Source organism: Teleopsis dalmanni, chromosome 2 (assembly GCF_002237135.1).
Source record: "Teleopsis dalmanni isolate 2A chromosome 2, ASM223713v2, whole genome shotgun sequence".
Lineage (NCBI taxonomy): Eukaryota > Metazoa > Arthropoda > Insecta > Diptera > Diopsidae > Teleopsis > Teleopsis dalmanni.
Window position 1 is genome coordinate 42,758,491 of NC_051847.1, and position 17,432 is coordinate 42,775,922.

General features: G+C 28.4%; 2 protein-coding genes across 2 annotated transcripts in view; both read right to left on the reverse strand.

Moving 5' to 3' along the window:
* LOC119677650 (mucin-5AC-like) overlaps positions 1-7,786 on the reverse strand; it is a 98,407-nt gene extending 90,621 nt beyond the window's left edge. The window contains exon 1 of the mRNA XM_038089096.1: positions 7,653-7,786. Coding sequence (XP_037945024.1) covers positions 7,653-7,728 — 76 coding nt within the window. The 5' untranslated portion in view covers positions 7,729-7,786. The remainder of the gene's footprint in view (positions 1-7,652) is intronic.
* LOC119677656 (ERI1 exoribonuclease 2-like) overlaps positions 1-17,432 on the reverse strand; it is a 327,184-nt gene that overhangs the window by 231,721 nt on the left and 78,031 nt on the right. The window lies entirely within an intron of this gene.

Sequence of the window (17,432 nt, forward strand, 5' to 3'; positions counted from 1 at the left end):
TTTATAAATGTGTACTCTTTAAACCAGGGTTGTTCAAAGCACGTTTTTTTAAATATTGTGGTAAAACTACATTATTTTATTTTTATAATATCCCAAATAAATTAATTAAAATGTTCTAAATAACTTATTACATTAATTTACTTAATTGACAAAGACTTTGGTATATATTTCTTTGCACAACATTATTTTAACATCCCATTAAAAATAAAATATTTTTCAAAATTTGTGTTGAAATTTACTTAAATTTACTAGTCAAGTTTTAAATTTTAACTTAATTTATTTTTTTAACAAATTTTGTTACTATACTTTACTTTTTCACAAAAGATTGTAAAAGTATCGATATATTTACAAATCAGTAAATAGTCGATTATCCGGTTTTTATATATATTAGAATATTTTGCATATTACACATCTTAAACTGTCTGACTAAAATTCCAAAAATGTGAGCATAAAATTCTCGAGAAATATAAAAATAAAGCACCTTTTCAAGGAATCCAAGAATCCAGTGAATGGTTACTTTTATTAACTTAAAGACCGTTAAGTCATTAAAATCGTTCGTAACATTAATGATAATCATCATCATTGGTTACGTTACAATCCTGCTTTACTCTACACACCACTTGAGTAACAAAATCAGATAAGAATTATTTTCTGCTTAACAAAATTATTAATAAATATTTACAACATAAACACAAAAGATTTAAATATTTTGAAACTCATAATTACAACAACAAACCATTTTTGATATTTTTCGCATTTTAACAAAACAAAAATGCTCATAACAGAAACCTGTTAAAGATCATAAACTTAAGAAATGGACTTTAATTTAAGATATGAAGTCAGCAGCAACAGGAACCGCAATTTATGCCTTACGCTAACATTTAAGCCTACAAATTACATTAGAAAAGTACAATAAAAAAATTGTTAGAAAAAATAATTTTAACAGAAAAACTAGTAAACAAACGTGCCGCATGCAACAACAATTCAATTGCACTATTGTCCATTCAATTTTTGCGCAGTACAACATTATTCATCATCGCTGCTATGTTAGTATGTATGTACTTTGTAGTTAACTTCTTAAGCTTGGTGCTGTTAACGCCTTAGGCACTTTCATTCGTAGCTTAAGGTGAACCAGTGTTTTGTTATTATAATAATTATTTGGTTGTTGTTGCTGTTGTTCACTTTTATTTTGTTGTAGTTTGTTGTAGTTTGTTGTCACATTTAAAACTATTTGAATATGACGACGTTTACTGCTACCACTTCGCTGCTTGTTAGGCAACTCGTCCGATTTCAATTCGCATGTCCAAGCTGTTTTTAACTTGTAGTCTCGTTCAGCTAACATTTCTATGTTATGTACATAAAGCCAGTTGCATGCCAATCTCTTAAGTCTGTCAATATTATTTTTGCCATTATTTTCCTGCTAAGGTGAACTTATCTTAAAATTGTATTTGTTTTTGCTTTTGTTTTTATTACTTTTGTCTTGGCTTTCTTAAAACGACGAGTGAAGCAAAGTTTTTGTTGTTTATTTGCGAGCATTTGGTACTATGGCACATGCTTGCCATGAGCAAACAAGTTTAGTTAGTTCACTTCTAGACTACAGCAACAAAAATTGGTAGTTCGGTAGTTTTTGTTAGTGGTTTCTGTTAGCTAACATTTATAATAACAATAACAGTGTGTGAACGTGTGTTTGTGTTTTGGCCATATTTACTTATAAAATTTTGACGATTTTTATAAATATATATTTGCTAAAGAAAATTGCTTTAATTTTAACACTTAAATATTTACTTCAAATAAACAAAATAATTTGAAGCAATTAATTCATTACCTAATTTGTTTTTTTGTTCATGTATTATGAAATAATTGATTGAAATAATTAAAAATTTTGTTAAAAAAATATTTGAATCGGATAATATTAATTGTTAAATATAAATATTCTTTTGTAGTCTATTGTTTTTAATGACAATAATTTTTTAATTATTATTTTTACTAATAGGACAATTGGTCAATCAAATAATATACAACTTTTTAAGTTATTTTTAAAAATTATATTTTGTTTTTACCAATACTACGACCATAGTCTGCCATACATAAGTTCCTTCCGGTTCACCTAAATATGGCGCCAGTAAAAAGTATGTAGCGTATTAATTTAACATATACAGTATTTAATTCGTATGACACACAAGTTGAGTTTACTATAAAACTAGCTTCTTAATTTTATAGTTTACTGATCATGTGCCTGAAAAAAAAACATTTGCGGCACTCATTGCCTTTATTACTTAATCAATAAATAAGGATAATGAAAATTCATCACTAACTCCATCAAACATATAGTGAAAACGCTCCATCTATTAGAACTTGTGAGACATGGTTTCGACAATTTAAAAGTGGTAATTTCTATGTGAAAAGCCGTGAGCGCACTGGTAGTGCATGAAGTCCAAAGATGAGTAATTACAGGAGTTATTGCATAATGACCCAACTCAAACTCAACAGCAATTAGCAAAAGCATTAAATGTGTCATAAGAAATAATCAACAAATGTTTATGAGCAATGAGGAAGATCAATAAAATGGTTAAATAAGTTCCACTCGATTTGTACTAACGTCACATTGAAAATTGAAAGTCACTTGAGAAATGCCTCTTTAGTGCCAGAAAAGAAAATCATTTTTATATTGAATTGTAATGAGTAAAACGAAGCGAAGTGGATATATCTCGGCTTTCACCTGGCGAAGATCAAATTGCTTCTGTAGGAAGACCATGCTTTGTGTTTTTGATCAAACCAGAGCAGAATTATGTGTTATGAACTCTTCAAGTCCGACAAAACCGTAAATACACAACTCTTTTGCTAACAAATGATTTATTTTATACACGAATTGATCAAAAAATAACCGGAATAGACCAGTAGAACTGGCAAAGTGACATTATTATACGACAATGCCCAGTCTCACACAATAAAACCAGTGATAGGCTTCACAAAACTGCTTTGGTGGGACCGCCATACTCCCCAGATCATCTGACTATCACATTTTCCCATAAATGGAGCATAAGTTCACAGAGTTGAACTTCAGCAATTTCAAGGAAAATTGGAAAATGGCTCGACAAATGGTTTGCAGCAAAAAACTATTCCAGCTTTTCTGGAATAGTATTCATAAATTACAAGAAATGTGGGCTAAATGTTTTAAATAATATTATTTTAAATAAAATGAAATTAATTTCTATTAAATAATAAAGTATTGTCTTTACTCATACAAACCGGAAAACCCGGCATGTCTCTGAAACCTTTATGGCTCAATATATAATATAGCTCAAAATATTTAATAACTTTGTCGTTCTAAGATTATACATAATCGGCATATCTTAACATCTATATATTATATTTACAAATAAACGAAAAATTGTTGTGAGGACCTACTGATATTTGGAGGTCCTCAATGGCTAACATTTGGCTTTCATGCGAAGTGTAGAATGTCTTCTGTTTGGTAATGGTCTGTAGCAGCACAAAAGATTAACTATGGTTGTGGTGCTCCGCTCCGTCAGGAGCCGGTACCCTGTTTATTTGTATTCTATTATATTCTAAGGTACTAAAAATTAAATACCAATCTGTTAAGAAAAAAAATTGTTTCCCATACAACTAAGAGCCACCCAACTGTGCATTCATGTATGTAAATAGTATATGTATTTGTATATATGTATATGTAAATAGGCCTAGTTAAAACCTAGTGTGGGGTAGTGATAAGCCACCCAGCCATTATAGAGTAAAAGTGCGTAATAGCACTAACTCAAGAACAAGAAGAAGAAAAAGAAGAATATGTATATGAATTAAGTATGTAACTAAAAATATAAAATGTAAAATATAAAATGTAAAATGTAATAAACAAATTTTAAAAAGTTTTAAAGATTAGTAACAGTTACTATATTAACTGTTACTGTTACAATAAAACAAAAACAATTCAAAACATTACTCTAAAAAATATATAATAAAACGCAAATAATTTATAAATAGATTTAGTCTCATAACAAAATATTTACAATTATTTCCTGACTATACTTTTTATAAAAATCAGGCAGATATCTGCTGAAAAATCTATATATTATGCCCCATAAAAAACATATGCCCCACATATAACTCTTAGAAAACACGTAACAACTCTTTAAAAAGTTACTTAATTATAATTATAAATCTCATTTAAGACAATATAATTTCACTACTGCCCACGTACTACAAATGGAATATTTTTAAATTAATATTAACCACATTAACCACTCAATAAACTAATAAAGTTAACATTTTAAATAGTTTAAAAAAAATTAAAATGAAAACTTTTCCTCATTATTTTAAGTTACTTCGCTTCATTTATTTCTTTTATTTTTCATTGTGTTATATTTAATGTAAGATTTTTTTTATTAAAATAATTTTTTATTTCATTTAAACATATTATCACGTTTTTTATTTTTTCTTTCTGCTGTGTATCTTTCACTTGCCACTCGCTTAACTATCCACTTACTTTTACCACAAACTATTATTAATGTCAATTACCGCAAAATGTGGGTGAGGGGGTAAGAGGCGACAGCTGCTTATACACGCAGCTGAGTATACTTCAATATAGCAACAAATTTTAATTTGTTTACTTTTGAATTCAACTTGCCTAAGCTTTACTTTAGCAAGAAAACCGAGTCAAGCCACCTACGAATTGAGTTAAAAAATAAAAGATTTTTAAAAATAAAAGATTTATTTTGAAAAAAAAATGTTTCAAAATTTGCAAAATTCCATTAAAACACATTATGTGACATTTTAACGTATTAATCATTTTTATTTTCGGTTTTTGTGAATTTGAACTAATTAAATTATTTTATTGGTTCCATTAAAAATTTAAGGTCGCACATACTACACCGGAACAACCTACGTTCATACTATTGTTCCGGTCGTAATCCGGAAAGATTTATAGTGAACATGGTATTTGAATGAATAAATAAAGTTATTTCATTGATTTGCTGATATAAAGCTGATTTAATAAATATTTTAATTAAAGATTTCATATAGTACTTTTATGTGGAGTTATGAAAATCTTTGTAATTCTTTGGAATTCAAAAATACTTTAAGAAAAACTTTTAAATATGGAAGTTATTTACAATTAATTCTTTAATATATATTCTAACGAAATAATATGCACTTAAATTTAAGAATACAGACTAAAAATATGATATATGTATATATTTATAGGGGGAGGGACTGAGCATATAATGTAGTATGTGAACAAACATCAACATGGATCTTTGTCACTGTCACTCTCCAAGTTGACACACAGCCCACACATGGCCACCTGTGGATAAGTACCATTATCCATATTTAGTGAATGATTGTGTACAGTAGAACGTCGCCCAAACGCATATGAGGTTACGCATTACTCAGTACATTAATACAGTATCACACAAAGACTATATATTATACATATATATTTAAGGGAAAAGAGTGTGGACATGGAAGGCAAAGTGTCTGATTGCATTTAACCTGATAAACAACAAGTTTACCAAGTCTGTCTGTTATTGTTCTCTTAAAGTTGGCCTTAACATGGTACCCTCTGGATAGCTACTAGAGCGCAGTATATAAGTGTGTACAACGAATTCTCTCTAATGGATATAGGTATATGATTCTACGTAGAACACCATCGAACCCATCATATAAAACACTGCGCAAATAAAAATCGAAAACAGGTTTTGGATTAGGATATTACATACTGTTGATGACTTAAGCAAACGAACGCAGTAGAGGAGGTCCGATTTGAATTGACTTGAATTCAACGAAATCCGAAGCGCAGTAGAAAACAAATAAATCAGCTAGACATGATCAAAACAACTATGTAACGATTACTTAAAAGGGTCCTAAAATAAATCCTTTTACAGAGAAGAGACAGATTTGACCAATATTCCATAAAAAACTAGGTTCAATAGCACCAAAAACCGCTGAAACTAAAAAAATGACATCGCTATATATAGATTTCTCTAATATAAAAAACTTTTTAATGAATCAACAGTTTAATTAACAAAGAGGTCATAACTAAATTTATGTATACGAATGTCTACTAGAAGTCAGTTACCATCGTGAGATAAAGTAGTCGTGAACGTCAGTGGTCGATATGTATTGGTGTTTATAAATCATGGTATCGGGATAAATCCAAAAAAGTTTGAAAAATACCGTAAACGTATAGATAATCAAACACTATTACTTAGAGACAGTGAAAATTTCAACAAAATTTATAGTCGTTACACATACACATACTGCTTAACAAGCCAGACTGAACAATCCAGTTATCGCATAAATTCCAGGGATGAAATTTAGAAATTTCATAAAACCTTTTATGGTATAACTGTCTTTAACTAAACAGAACATATTGCACCTTACAGAATATGAAATAATTCCCCATTTTGAAGAGTTCTTGATACTGTCAATATTGTCACAATACTCAAGATAGCATTCAGCTCCCATCTCAGTGAATGCTGACCTGTTGACCCATGCAAAGGCCGGTTACACATAAAAAATGTAATAAGCTATATTTAATATAGGTTTAACCATTAAAAATGGGATGTAATAAGTAGATTAACAAACTCAATGATTGTTTAAATTATAAACAGTATTTCAATTCAAATAGAGAGAAGAGAACAGTAACAAAGCTATAAACTAACGTTAATAAAATTTTTTTCTGGATAAAAGATTAATATATCACACCAAAAGAAACTAATTCCATATAAGTATTATTTATTCTAAAATTCTAATTGCTTGACTGTCTCAAAAAATATTAAAAAAATTACAGTTTAAAAAAATATTTGGGATTCTCTAGAATAGCAAAATAATCTATCTTAAATTACAGTCTACAATTATAAGGAATGTTTGTGACAGATACAAATCAATAACTTAATGATTCTAATACCCATTATGACAATTATATTCTGGTACTTTAGTAACTACTAACTCCAAGAGCAGCTCTGGGACCAACAATTTAGGAAGCTAGTACCGACTGCATTTCTAAAACATGATTGCGGCAGATACAATAATATTATATATTTCTAATACGCGTTATGACAGACGTGCTCTGATATTTTAGTAAGAATTAGTTCCTGAAGCTGCTCTGAAAATTCCAACAATTTAAAAAGCAACTTCGGACATTGAAAGGATTAATGTTTATCACATAAATAATCATCCAAACCTAATTGTAATCTTGGGGGTCTTAGTGAAAAATGAATTTAGTAGACACCTTCGAGCAAATATCCATATTTATGGACAAGTCTTTGAATACATATCCACCTTTATATGTGTCTAATAATTATTTATCCAGTACTTATTGGCAGTTAAACATATTATATTGAAGGACTCAAAAAAATGATAGCACGAAAGTTAGTAATATCCTAAATACTTTCAAATAATAAAGCAGACGAGTTCAGCTTGATATTAAAATATTATACACATTTCTTTGAGCATTTAATAATTAACTTAATCAACACACATGTATTGGTTTCATTACCTCTAACTTCTTCGGTTTCCGAAGAAATCTTACATTTTAACGAAATTATCAAATATTTAAAAATAAATTTGATTCAACGCTAATAGACATTCCATTAATCTGACTAAGAAACGAGTAACTCTTAATGAAAGCCACTTACCTTGTGCATATGCGTAACTCAGCACGAAGACCAAAATTGTCAAACTGGTAACTCGCCACAGCGCGGGTAATCCCATTTTTATGATATTTTATTATATATTTTTATACTGTTAATAATTTAACTTTTTCTTTACAGTTTACTACACGAACACATGCATATATATATACATATATATTTTTATAATTATAATAAAAACATTTCGATTTTATACAAGTACTTAAATCCTTTTGATCTATCTGCTTTTAAGTAAACAAAAAAAATTATAAAAAAAAATTTAAAAAAATAAACAAGAAATTCATTAACGATTAAAATTAATATTTTTTTAATTTTTTAATTTTATGGATTATAGTAGAGTGTTTACTTAAAAAATAAATACATAAATTTAAAATTAAGAAAATTAATTGCAATTTTTTTTCTTCTTGTTAATTATTTATATATGAATTTTATGTCACAGATTCACTCTTAAGTATTGTTAAGTAATATTGTTTTTTTTTCTGTAATTTTTTAAACTGAAGAGAAATCACCTTGAATATGCTAAGCAATTAGTTAGTTAAATTGTTGTTGTTGTTGGATTTTGAGTATTGCTGACATTTATAGTATTAATTTAAACTTTCAGCAATGTTATCATTATTGTTATTATTATTGTTATTTTATACCTTAGGTATTTTATACTCACAAGCGGTAAAGGTGATACCTTAAAATAGTATCTTTTTGCTATTGGCACAAATTCAAACACTTAATCCAAAGCAAAACAAATTCAAGCACAATTTACACATATGTGTATATGTATATATAATATATATAATATTATAAATTTTTATATATTTTAAGTATTTTTTATTGTTGTTAATAAACTAAGGTCATATAATGTAAAAAAAAAATTAAATTGCAATTTATATTGACTTTTTCTTTGTGTTTGAACCGTTAAAAGGAAAAGCGTTCAGTTAATACATAATAATAATATTAACAATTAATATTAGCAACGAACTTGACTTACTTTGTATCTGAAGACACCTCATAAAATAGTTATAAAATTAATTCTAAGAAACTATTACACATTATTTATTATTACATTAACAAAATCATATGGTTTATAATTAAAAACTTTTTATTAAAGCAAATATATATATATAATTAAGGATAACAGTAAAAACAGTTTTTATATATTCATAACACATGCTAGTTGTATAGATTAGTCATCGTTCTTAGCCTCGCTCTTGCAGTCTTACAAATTATTTACGGACTATGAACAAATTATTTAAATATTTCCTAAAAATCAATCATGATGAGTACTTGACAATACTCAAAACAGCGTTATTGAAATCAGACAAATTTCAATAAATTAATTAATATTTCTGTAGGTGTTGCTTCATTACTATTTGAATCCCTTTAACTAACTAAAAAATAGTTTCTTTTCGTCATAAGACGCGTCATATTTGAATTTAAAAATTCAAATTTAAGTATTAATATATTTATATAAAATTTATAAAATCAAATATGCTACACTATACCTAGTATCCGAATACCTAGTATCCGAGTTGTACTCCTAAATCATCTGAAATTTCTTTTTTAATTTTGGAATTTAATGTTTGTATTTTTTTATTTTATAAATAGGGTGCTCTATGCTTTATTCAACATTAAATTTCAACTAAGAACTTAATTCTAGAAAAACTAGAAAGTTTTTTTTTTATGTATACATAAAGTACAAGTACCTAGTATTCTACTTAAATCGTAGTACCCCTAAAATATCTCAAATTTCTTTTTTATATTTAGAATTTGATGTTTTATTTTATAATTTTATATATAGGGTGCTCTCTGTTATATTAAACTTTATTAAACTAAGGACTTAATTCTAGAGAAATCAGAAAATTCAAAATTAATATATAAAAATTTAACAAATACCTAGTATCCGAGTTGACGTTGAATATCATTGAGATATATCAAATTTCTTTCTTAAATTTGGAATTTGATGTTTATATGTTATATTATATATAGGACGCTCTATGCTTTATACAACATTTAACTTCAACTAAAAACTTGATTCTAGAAAAATTAAAAAGTTCAAAATGAATAAAAAAAATTGATTTTTTATAGGGATATGTTCGTAACATAGAAAAAGTGGCTCCGTCCGAAAGCGACATGACCCAAACACGCAACTATATTGCTAATATTAGAGCTATCTTTAAGCACATATTGCGATTCTTTATTGTAACATAACATTGGATATTCTCCTATTATCATTAGATATAATGTAATATAATTCCTTTAGTCTAGAAAAAGTATAAGAATATCTGCGGTTTTGTTGAATTTAGTAATGTTTCATTACAACAACTGAATATACTAAAATAACAAAACAATTTTTAATAGAACTATTCTTTAAACTTATTTACTAGAGTTTATATTTTTTTGATTATATTGTACATAAATCTCATTTTTTTATGCTAATTTATACAATTATGAAATATACCATATATAACGTATTTTTATAAATATCGATCTGAGTCATAATGTATGCTTTCGATTTCCACTCATTTATAAAATCGAATTCGTTTAGGTGATCTAGAGCAATTCTTGATTATCTGTCAAGGAAAAATGATTTGTTGGGAGCAGCTAATTGTGTCAACTGACAGTTTGAAAATAATTGGACAAGTTTTGTTTATATATTCCATTATTGTTTTAATTGCATATAACATATGTATGTACAATAAATAGTAATAAATAGTAATGATTCTTATTATAAAATTTTTACAAGAATTTTTGAAAATAATTATAATTATTTTTATTAATTATATTACTCCTGCTATTAACTTATTTATGTATATCTGTATTTTGTTTGTGTTTATGCATATATTTAGAGGAGCATGCAGTGCATGTCAATTGTCAAAGCTAACCAATACTATCACACTCAAAATGTTTGTTGGAACTAGAAAATCTAATAGAACAGGAGTAAATTTGTGTAATGTAAAAAAATATTTAATAAATTTTTCATTAATAACTGTTCATACTATTTTATTAATAAATCCAATTCATTTTAGCCAGTGGCGTAACTACATTTTTTAGGCCTGTAAGCAAATTCTAACTAAGGGGCCCCTACCAACATACTAAGGGGCCCCTCTTTTTATACTCTTTACACGAAAAAATGTGAAAAGGATATATGAGGTTTGTCAAGATTTTCGTAACGCATTAAAGGAAACGTCGGAAATACCATTAAGTATATATCAGTACAATATATATATACTTTTTCAGTTCAAACTACTCTCTCAGCTTTTGAACTCTTCGAATGAAACTTTACACACATACTTTTCGGGAGCCGACCCTTTTCACCATTTGATTTGATTGAAATTGGACGTCTATTTCTTGTTGCTGTGATATAAACTTAACAATCGGATATGAGGTTTCTCCGTTTTTAATAAAGGTATTCAAATGGAATTTGGTGTATACAGTACTGATATTTGCAAAAGACAACGTACAAAATTATTTTCAAATGGGTTTAAATCTAAATATAGCTTCCATATAAGTGTCTCGATTAAGACACATATTTTTCTTAGAAAAACTTTTTTATTTTATAAATAGGTTTAATATTTTATTTGAAGTACATACATATTATGTACTCTAAATTTAAAATTTACGTATCTTTTATAAAATGCAATATGAAGTTATTCCAACAAAAAACGTTTCGTCCCTTTTGAGAATTTATTAAAAATAAATACAATGAATACAAAAATTTATAGTGGGGCCCCCTAAATTCGGGGGCCCGAAAGCGTTGCTTCCAGTTGCTTCCCTGTAGTTACGCCACTGATTTTAGCACAAATTAAAATTGTTTGAAAACTTCATTGCCAAACAACCTGCTTCTTTATAACAAAATATTGTATCTGAAGTCATTCAAACTTGTGAGTATTTTAAATGTTAAAGTGAATTTTGTATTATTAATAATTCAATACAGTTCATATAAATTTTTCAATAACAACAACAATATCTAACAATAATGACATCAATGAAGAAAATATGACAGCAAAAAGAAATTAAGTTTAATTTTTGATTTGTTTTCCTTTTGAATTTCGTTTTCTTGTCTTTGCTTACTTTGTTTACTTTCAAATTTTATTAACGGAAAAATTTCACTATTTATATTCGTATAGGCATTTCCCAATCACTAAATCATAATTAATAAAAAAAAAGTATTATATTTTTTTATATTTTAAAGAACGTATTGTAGTTATGTATGTATGTATGTATGTATGTACTTTCGAAGGGAGTAGAGTAAGACACATTTAAGCACATTTATTTACCCAAAAATACAAGAGCCCAACTAAAAGCCACAAAAAATTCGTATTATTTCACACTTATTATTTTATATTCAACAAAAATTTTATAATTTTTTTTACATATGTATGTTATCCATGCCTGGTATATAAAATAAAAGCGCACTAAATACAATGCTGCACCGCACACTGCACTATGCCCCGCTTCCACACATTTAACTCTGCACAATGCAAAAGTACGTTGTTTGCATACGAAACAATTCGAAAAAAGTTAACATTTATTTCTTTTTGTTTATTATTTTTTATACATACAATTTATACACACCAAAAAATAAAATTAATTTTCAAAAACAAAAAAAAAAAATATTCTATACAATTTTCGAAAACAATGTCCGCTAACCGATCGTTGCGTTACCGCACTTAAACGCGTTTTCAGACAAACTGAAGACAAGTTGTATAAGCCAAAAGCGGCCAATGCGAAAAAGACTACAAACCTGTGCTTGGTCTTGCTACCACGAAGAAACAACAAAAAGAGTGCCAGAGTCATAATTTTGCGAGCGTTTACAGTGGCTTTAGCCGGCAAATCGGAGAGTGAGAATTGCAGTGATTTGCTTTAAGCGAAGTGTACGTAAGTAACGTTACGTAAAGTTTGGCAAACGTAAGAGACTTAGAATTCCGTTACATGTTTGCAAGGCAGCAGATATTTGCATATCGTGAGCTTGTGTAACACATTTTATGCAGAGCTTAATAATTAATAATTAAAATTATATTATTTGCATTTTATGTAAATAATTTAATAAACCATTTCATATACTTATATATGTTTTAAATCTTAACCATATAAAATATAATTATTTATTGCAATATTTTGGTGTGGTGTTAAGTGTGAAATGTTGTATATCAGTAGGATCTGTGTGGAATGTGTTGCACAAGCTCTATATATTATGGATTAGATTGATTATTACTAAACTTAATTTAATTCCAGTATTTATTGTTATAGACATTTTATAGATTGCTGATTGCTGTACTGAAGTTTATAGTTATTTGTTTGTTTTTAAAATATTTATTATGCAAAATAATTTATTAAAATTTAAATTAATAAAATGTAATTTATAGATAAATCACAAATTTATCGTTAATGAGTTGTAGTAAATTAAGTAAACAAATTAGTAAATTAATCAACAAAATTTAATGAGAATATTTATTATTACGTTGAAGCTAATGGAGTCAGTGCACTTGAGCACTTTTACTCTCTTTTAACTGCGAGATTTCTTCATAACCCCTCTCTACGCCTTGACTGGATTGTTTTTTATCACTTCATCAGACTAAGCAATAATTGACCTTAAATCTGCATATCTTCCCGACGAGCCTGTAGAGATTCGATAACGTGGTGTTGGTAAGCCTGTCAGTTTTCGTAAATAATGTCAGGGCTCTTTCCTTTATATATTTATCACTTCATCAGACTAAGCAAGAATTAACCACAGATCTGCATATCTTGCCGAGGAGCCTGTAACCTTTCTGAGATTCGATAACGTGGTGTTGTTAAGCCTGTCAGTTTTCGTAAATAATTTCAGTGCTCTATTCTTTATATATTTATCTCTTCATCAGACTAAGCAATAATTGACCTCAGATCTGTATACCTTCACGTGGAGCCTGTAACCATTTTGAGATTCAATAACGTGGTGTTGGTAAGCCTGTCAGTTTCGTAAATAATTTCAGGGCTCTATTATTTATATATTTTTTGATCGAATCAATCGTTCATCCTAATGTACCATGGCACCTTGCAAAGCCTTCTCAGAGCCTGGCTTTGTGCAATTTCTACTTGACGAATAGTAGTGTTTGTGGCCTTGCTGAACGTTGCACATCCCTATAGAAGTGACGGTCGAATTATTTGTTTATATGGTATAACAGCTTTCTGTTTTTAGCATTGAGTTTTTTTTTATTTTTGAATAGCGGTTGGAGGCGATGAAAAATTTTGGCACAGGCAATTCTTTTCAGTTAAACATATTTAAGTTATGTAAATCGTTTGCCCACCGTGATGCCTAGATATTTAATGCTATCCTCCCAGTTTATTACCCTATGGCCACTCTCACTCTTGACGGGTTCTGACTCCATTAACGCGTAATTAATGGAGCCTTAGTTTTTTCATTATTATGTTAACTGTAAAATGTAAATGTATTGTAAAAAAAAGAAAGATTTGACCAGTTTATACATTCTAATCAAAACTGATCAATTCTAATTTGAGAAGAAGTCTTTAAGATATATAAATGTTTGTATTAATGTCCTGTGCTGTGAATACCTATGCTATGGAGTCTTATGCGATGGAGTCTTATGCTGTGGAGTCCTATGCTATGGAGTCCTATGCTATGAAGTCTTATGCTGTAGAGTCCTATGCTATGGAGTCCTATGCAATGGCGTCCAATTCTATGAAATGAAACAGCTCCTACAAGAGCTTCTGTTTGACCAACGGGCAGCGTCATATTTCAACAATCTAAGCGACTTATTTAGTAAAGCAGTTAGGGAAGAGCTTGAGCGACTAAAGTCAATTCCAAATTAAATCGAAAAGCTATATGTACACAACTTCATTAATTTATAATTTATTTTTTTTTTTCACATTTCGTCCTGATAAACTGTTAATATTTTATAGAAAAAAAAAGGCCGAAAATTATTTACTTATAAAGGTTTCGAAAAGTTTCGAAAATTCTTTAAATTCCAACAACAAAAATTCTTTTTTATATAATATAATTAAATATATTGTTTGGCTGTCTGGAATTTATTTACAAAATTTTTCAATATAAGTTATAATTTAACGTCAGTTATAATGGAAGTGACTATTATTTTTTAATAGAAACTAGCTTTTAACATCTCTACAAATTTTATCCGTTTATTAACGTATAAACCTCCTTTGCAATAAATCTCTAAGGGCCTGCATAGGGAAATATGTACATTTTGCAGTATATGCAATCTCTCATTCACCAATCTTTCATGTCGAAAGAATGTAATGAGTTAATAAAATGTTTTAGAGAAAGTGCTAAAATAAAACTTAAAAACTCAGACTACGAACGATATTCACTGTACATCATATTTGAAATAATGGCTGTCAAAAATAACACATAACACAGACCATAAAGCTGTGTTTATTGTGCTTTAATTGTCCACAAACTCACCATAAAATTTTGACAACTGCTATTACATAGTTTTGAAAATATGTATGTATATTCGGTATGGTTTTTAATTTATCACGTTAAGTTTAATTATTTTTTCAATATTAAAATTAAATAAATCAAAGATTTCAACAAATTCTGTCACAACAACAAAAAATAAATTTTATGTCTCCAACGTTTATACTGGCTCAATAACAAAATCTAACATTACAAATTAAGATGACTTTATGGCTCTATATATGCGCTGCACTCGATTATTTACAACCTACAGTAAGTGCCACTGTAAGATCTTACAGTTCCTAACAGTTTCTTTAGTATTGCGGCGCACAAGATCACACTACTTAAAATTCATCGCTTGAAGGAAATAAAAAAAAATAAGGTAAGCCCTAGCTCAATTCTAGACCGGAACGATGATGTGTAAATTAAAGGTGGAGCATTTTATTTTACAAGGCGAGAAGGAGCGTTGATTCAATTAAGGTGTCTTTAAATTTATGGCATCAATTAGACGCGCTTCAGGATAATCGCATTTTGTAAAATTAAGCGTCTTTGTAAGTTTGCTTAAGTTAGTACCTGAATTTATTACCGACATTCATTTGGCATGATGCGGTGAATATTTTCACCACGTAACGTAATTAATCGCATTACTTAAATTAATTTATTTGAAAACCTTGATAATGTATGAAATACTTTATTCTTGAAGGATATAAATGGCACATATTATACACAACTGTTTTGTGTTTATAATCGCCATAAGTTGTTCGATTTTTGAAAAAGTTATACTCCTTTGACAACTATATTAATTTCGGAAAATCAAGATGCTTAAAGAAACTTACTTAATTTTTGGTGTGAGATATACACAATTTGTCCAAACAACTTATCTTTAAAGTCAAATTGTAAATAATTATATATGAAATTCGGTTCCATAACAAACAAAGCTATATCGTATAAATAATTAATATTGTTAATGAAGAATACAATATAAAAACGTGTAATAGATAAGTAAAACTGGTATTTAAACTAACTAATATATTATATATACTCTCTTACTTAATGTTCAAGTTTTAATGTCTTGACCGCTTCGATGTACGTTGTTCTGGTGTTTCATTTTCAATCAGTCTTGTTCATTTTATATCAACTAATTCATTGAGTTATTCTAGTGGTTCATAGGACGAGAAATAAATTTAATAAATGATATCAAAAATTAAAGCAATATGTTTCAATATTAATATATATTTTAATAGCTTACATAAGCTTTAATAAAGCTTATTAATTTTTAAAGCGTTTATTTCTAAAGTCTTGATTTTTAGCAATCGGGATAAGGTCCATTCCCGTGGTTTCTTTTTATATGTTAGAGGTCACAGGTAACGATTTCATACAATGTGGATCTGGTTCTACTAGTATTATTTAATTGTATTGTAATCGTAATCAACGTTGGTGATATCAATCAGAAGATGAAACGAAGAATTAACATTGCCAAGTAATGCTGTTATGGGCTCTGTGCGTTATTGGTATATAGAGTACTCTCACGATCTAAAAAACTTATGCTCATCGTAGCAGTGCTTCTGTATGTATAGTTTGGATGCACTTTTGACATCACAGAATATTGAAACAGTACCGGAAGTATTCAAGAGAAACGGTTTATATAAGATCTTTAGTTCTCTACAAGATGGCAACGACTACGTAGTAGATTTCTATGTACAGCTGAATGAAACACGAGCTATACGGGCTGAGCTGACATTGAATTTGCTGAGCGAATTAACATACAGCGACTTGGATAGCTTCGCATTGCTGTGGGGATGGATGGGAATACTTCAGCGTATTAGATTTTTTAAACGTCAATCACAGGATACAAATGTAGACGAAGATTTGTTCAAGTTTAATGATATGGTCAAGTTTAGAGACCACAAAATACACTGTAAAGAAAGGAAGAAAACGATCAGAAAACAGAGGTGCCTAAAAAGGAACGATGCGTCTTGTCGACAGCCGAAAGTAGACTTTTATTGATAATTAAATACTTAAATTAAATTATACGCTTCACTAAACTACTATATATACTTTATTTTATTTATATTATTATATATAAGTTTAATGTCAAGAAATATTTTTTATTATTTCTTAGTATAGTGCACGAGCAAGATCTCTAGTTTTAATGTATTCGAAAACGGGCTCTACTTAGATATTTCGCCCTGTACATTGCATATGTATTCCATAGTTCACTATATCTTTTTAATAATAAACTACTTTTGGAATTAATTATTTATCATTCAAAAATATCAAATGCATATATCATAAAATGGAATAACTTCAAAAATAAATTATTTTTTGTATAAATATTTTTATAGCAACAGTAATAAAGT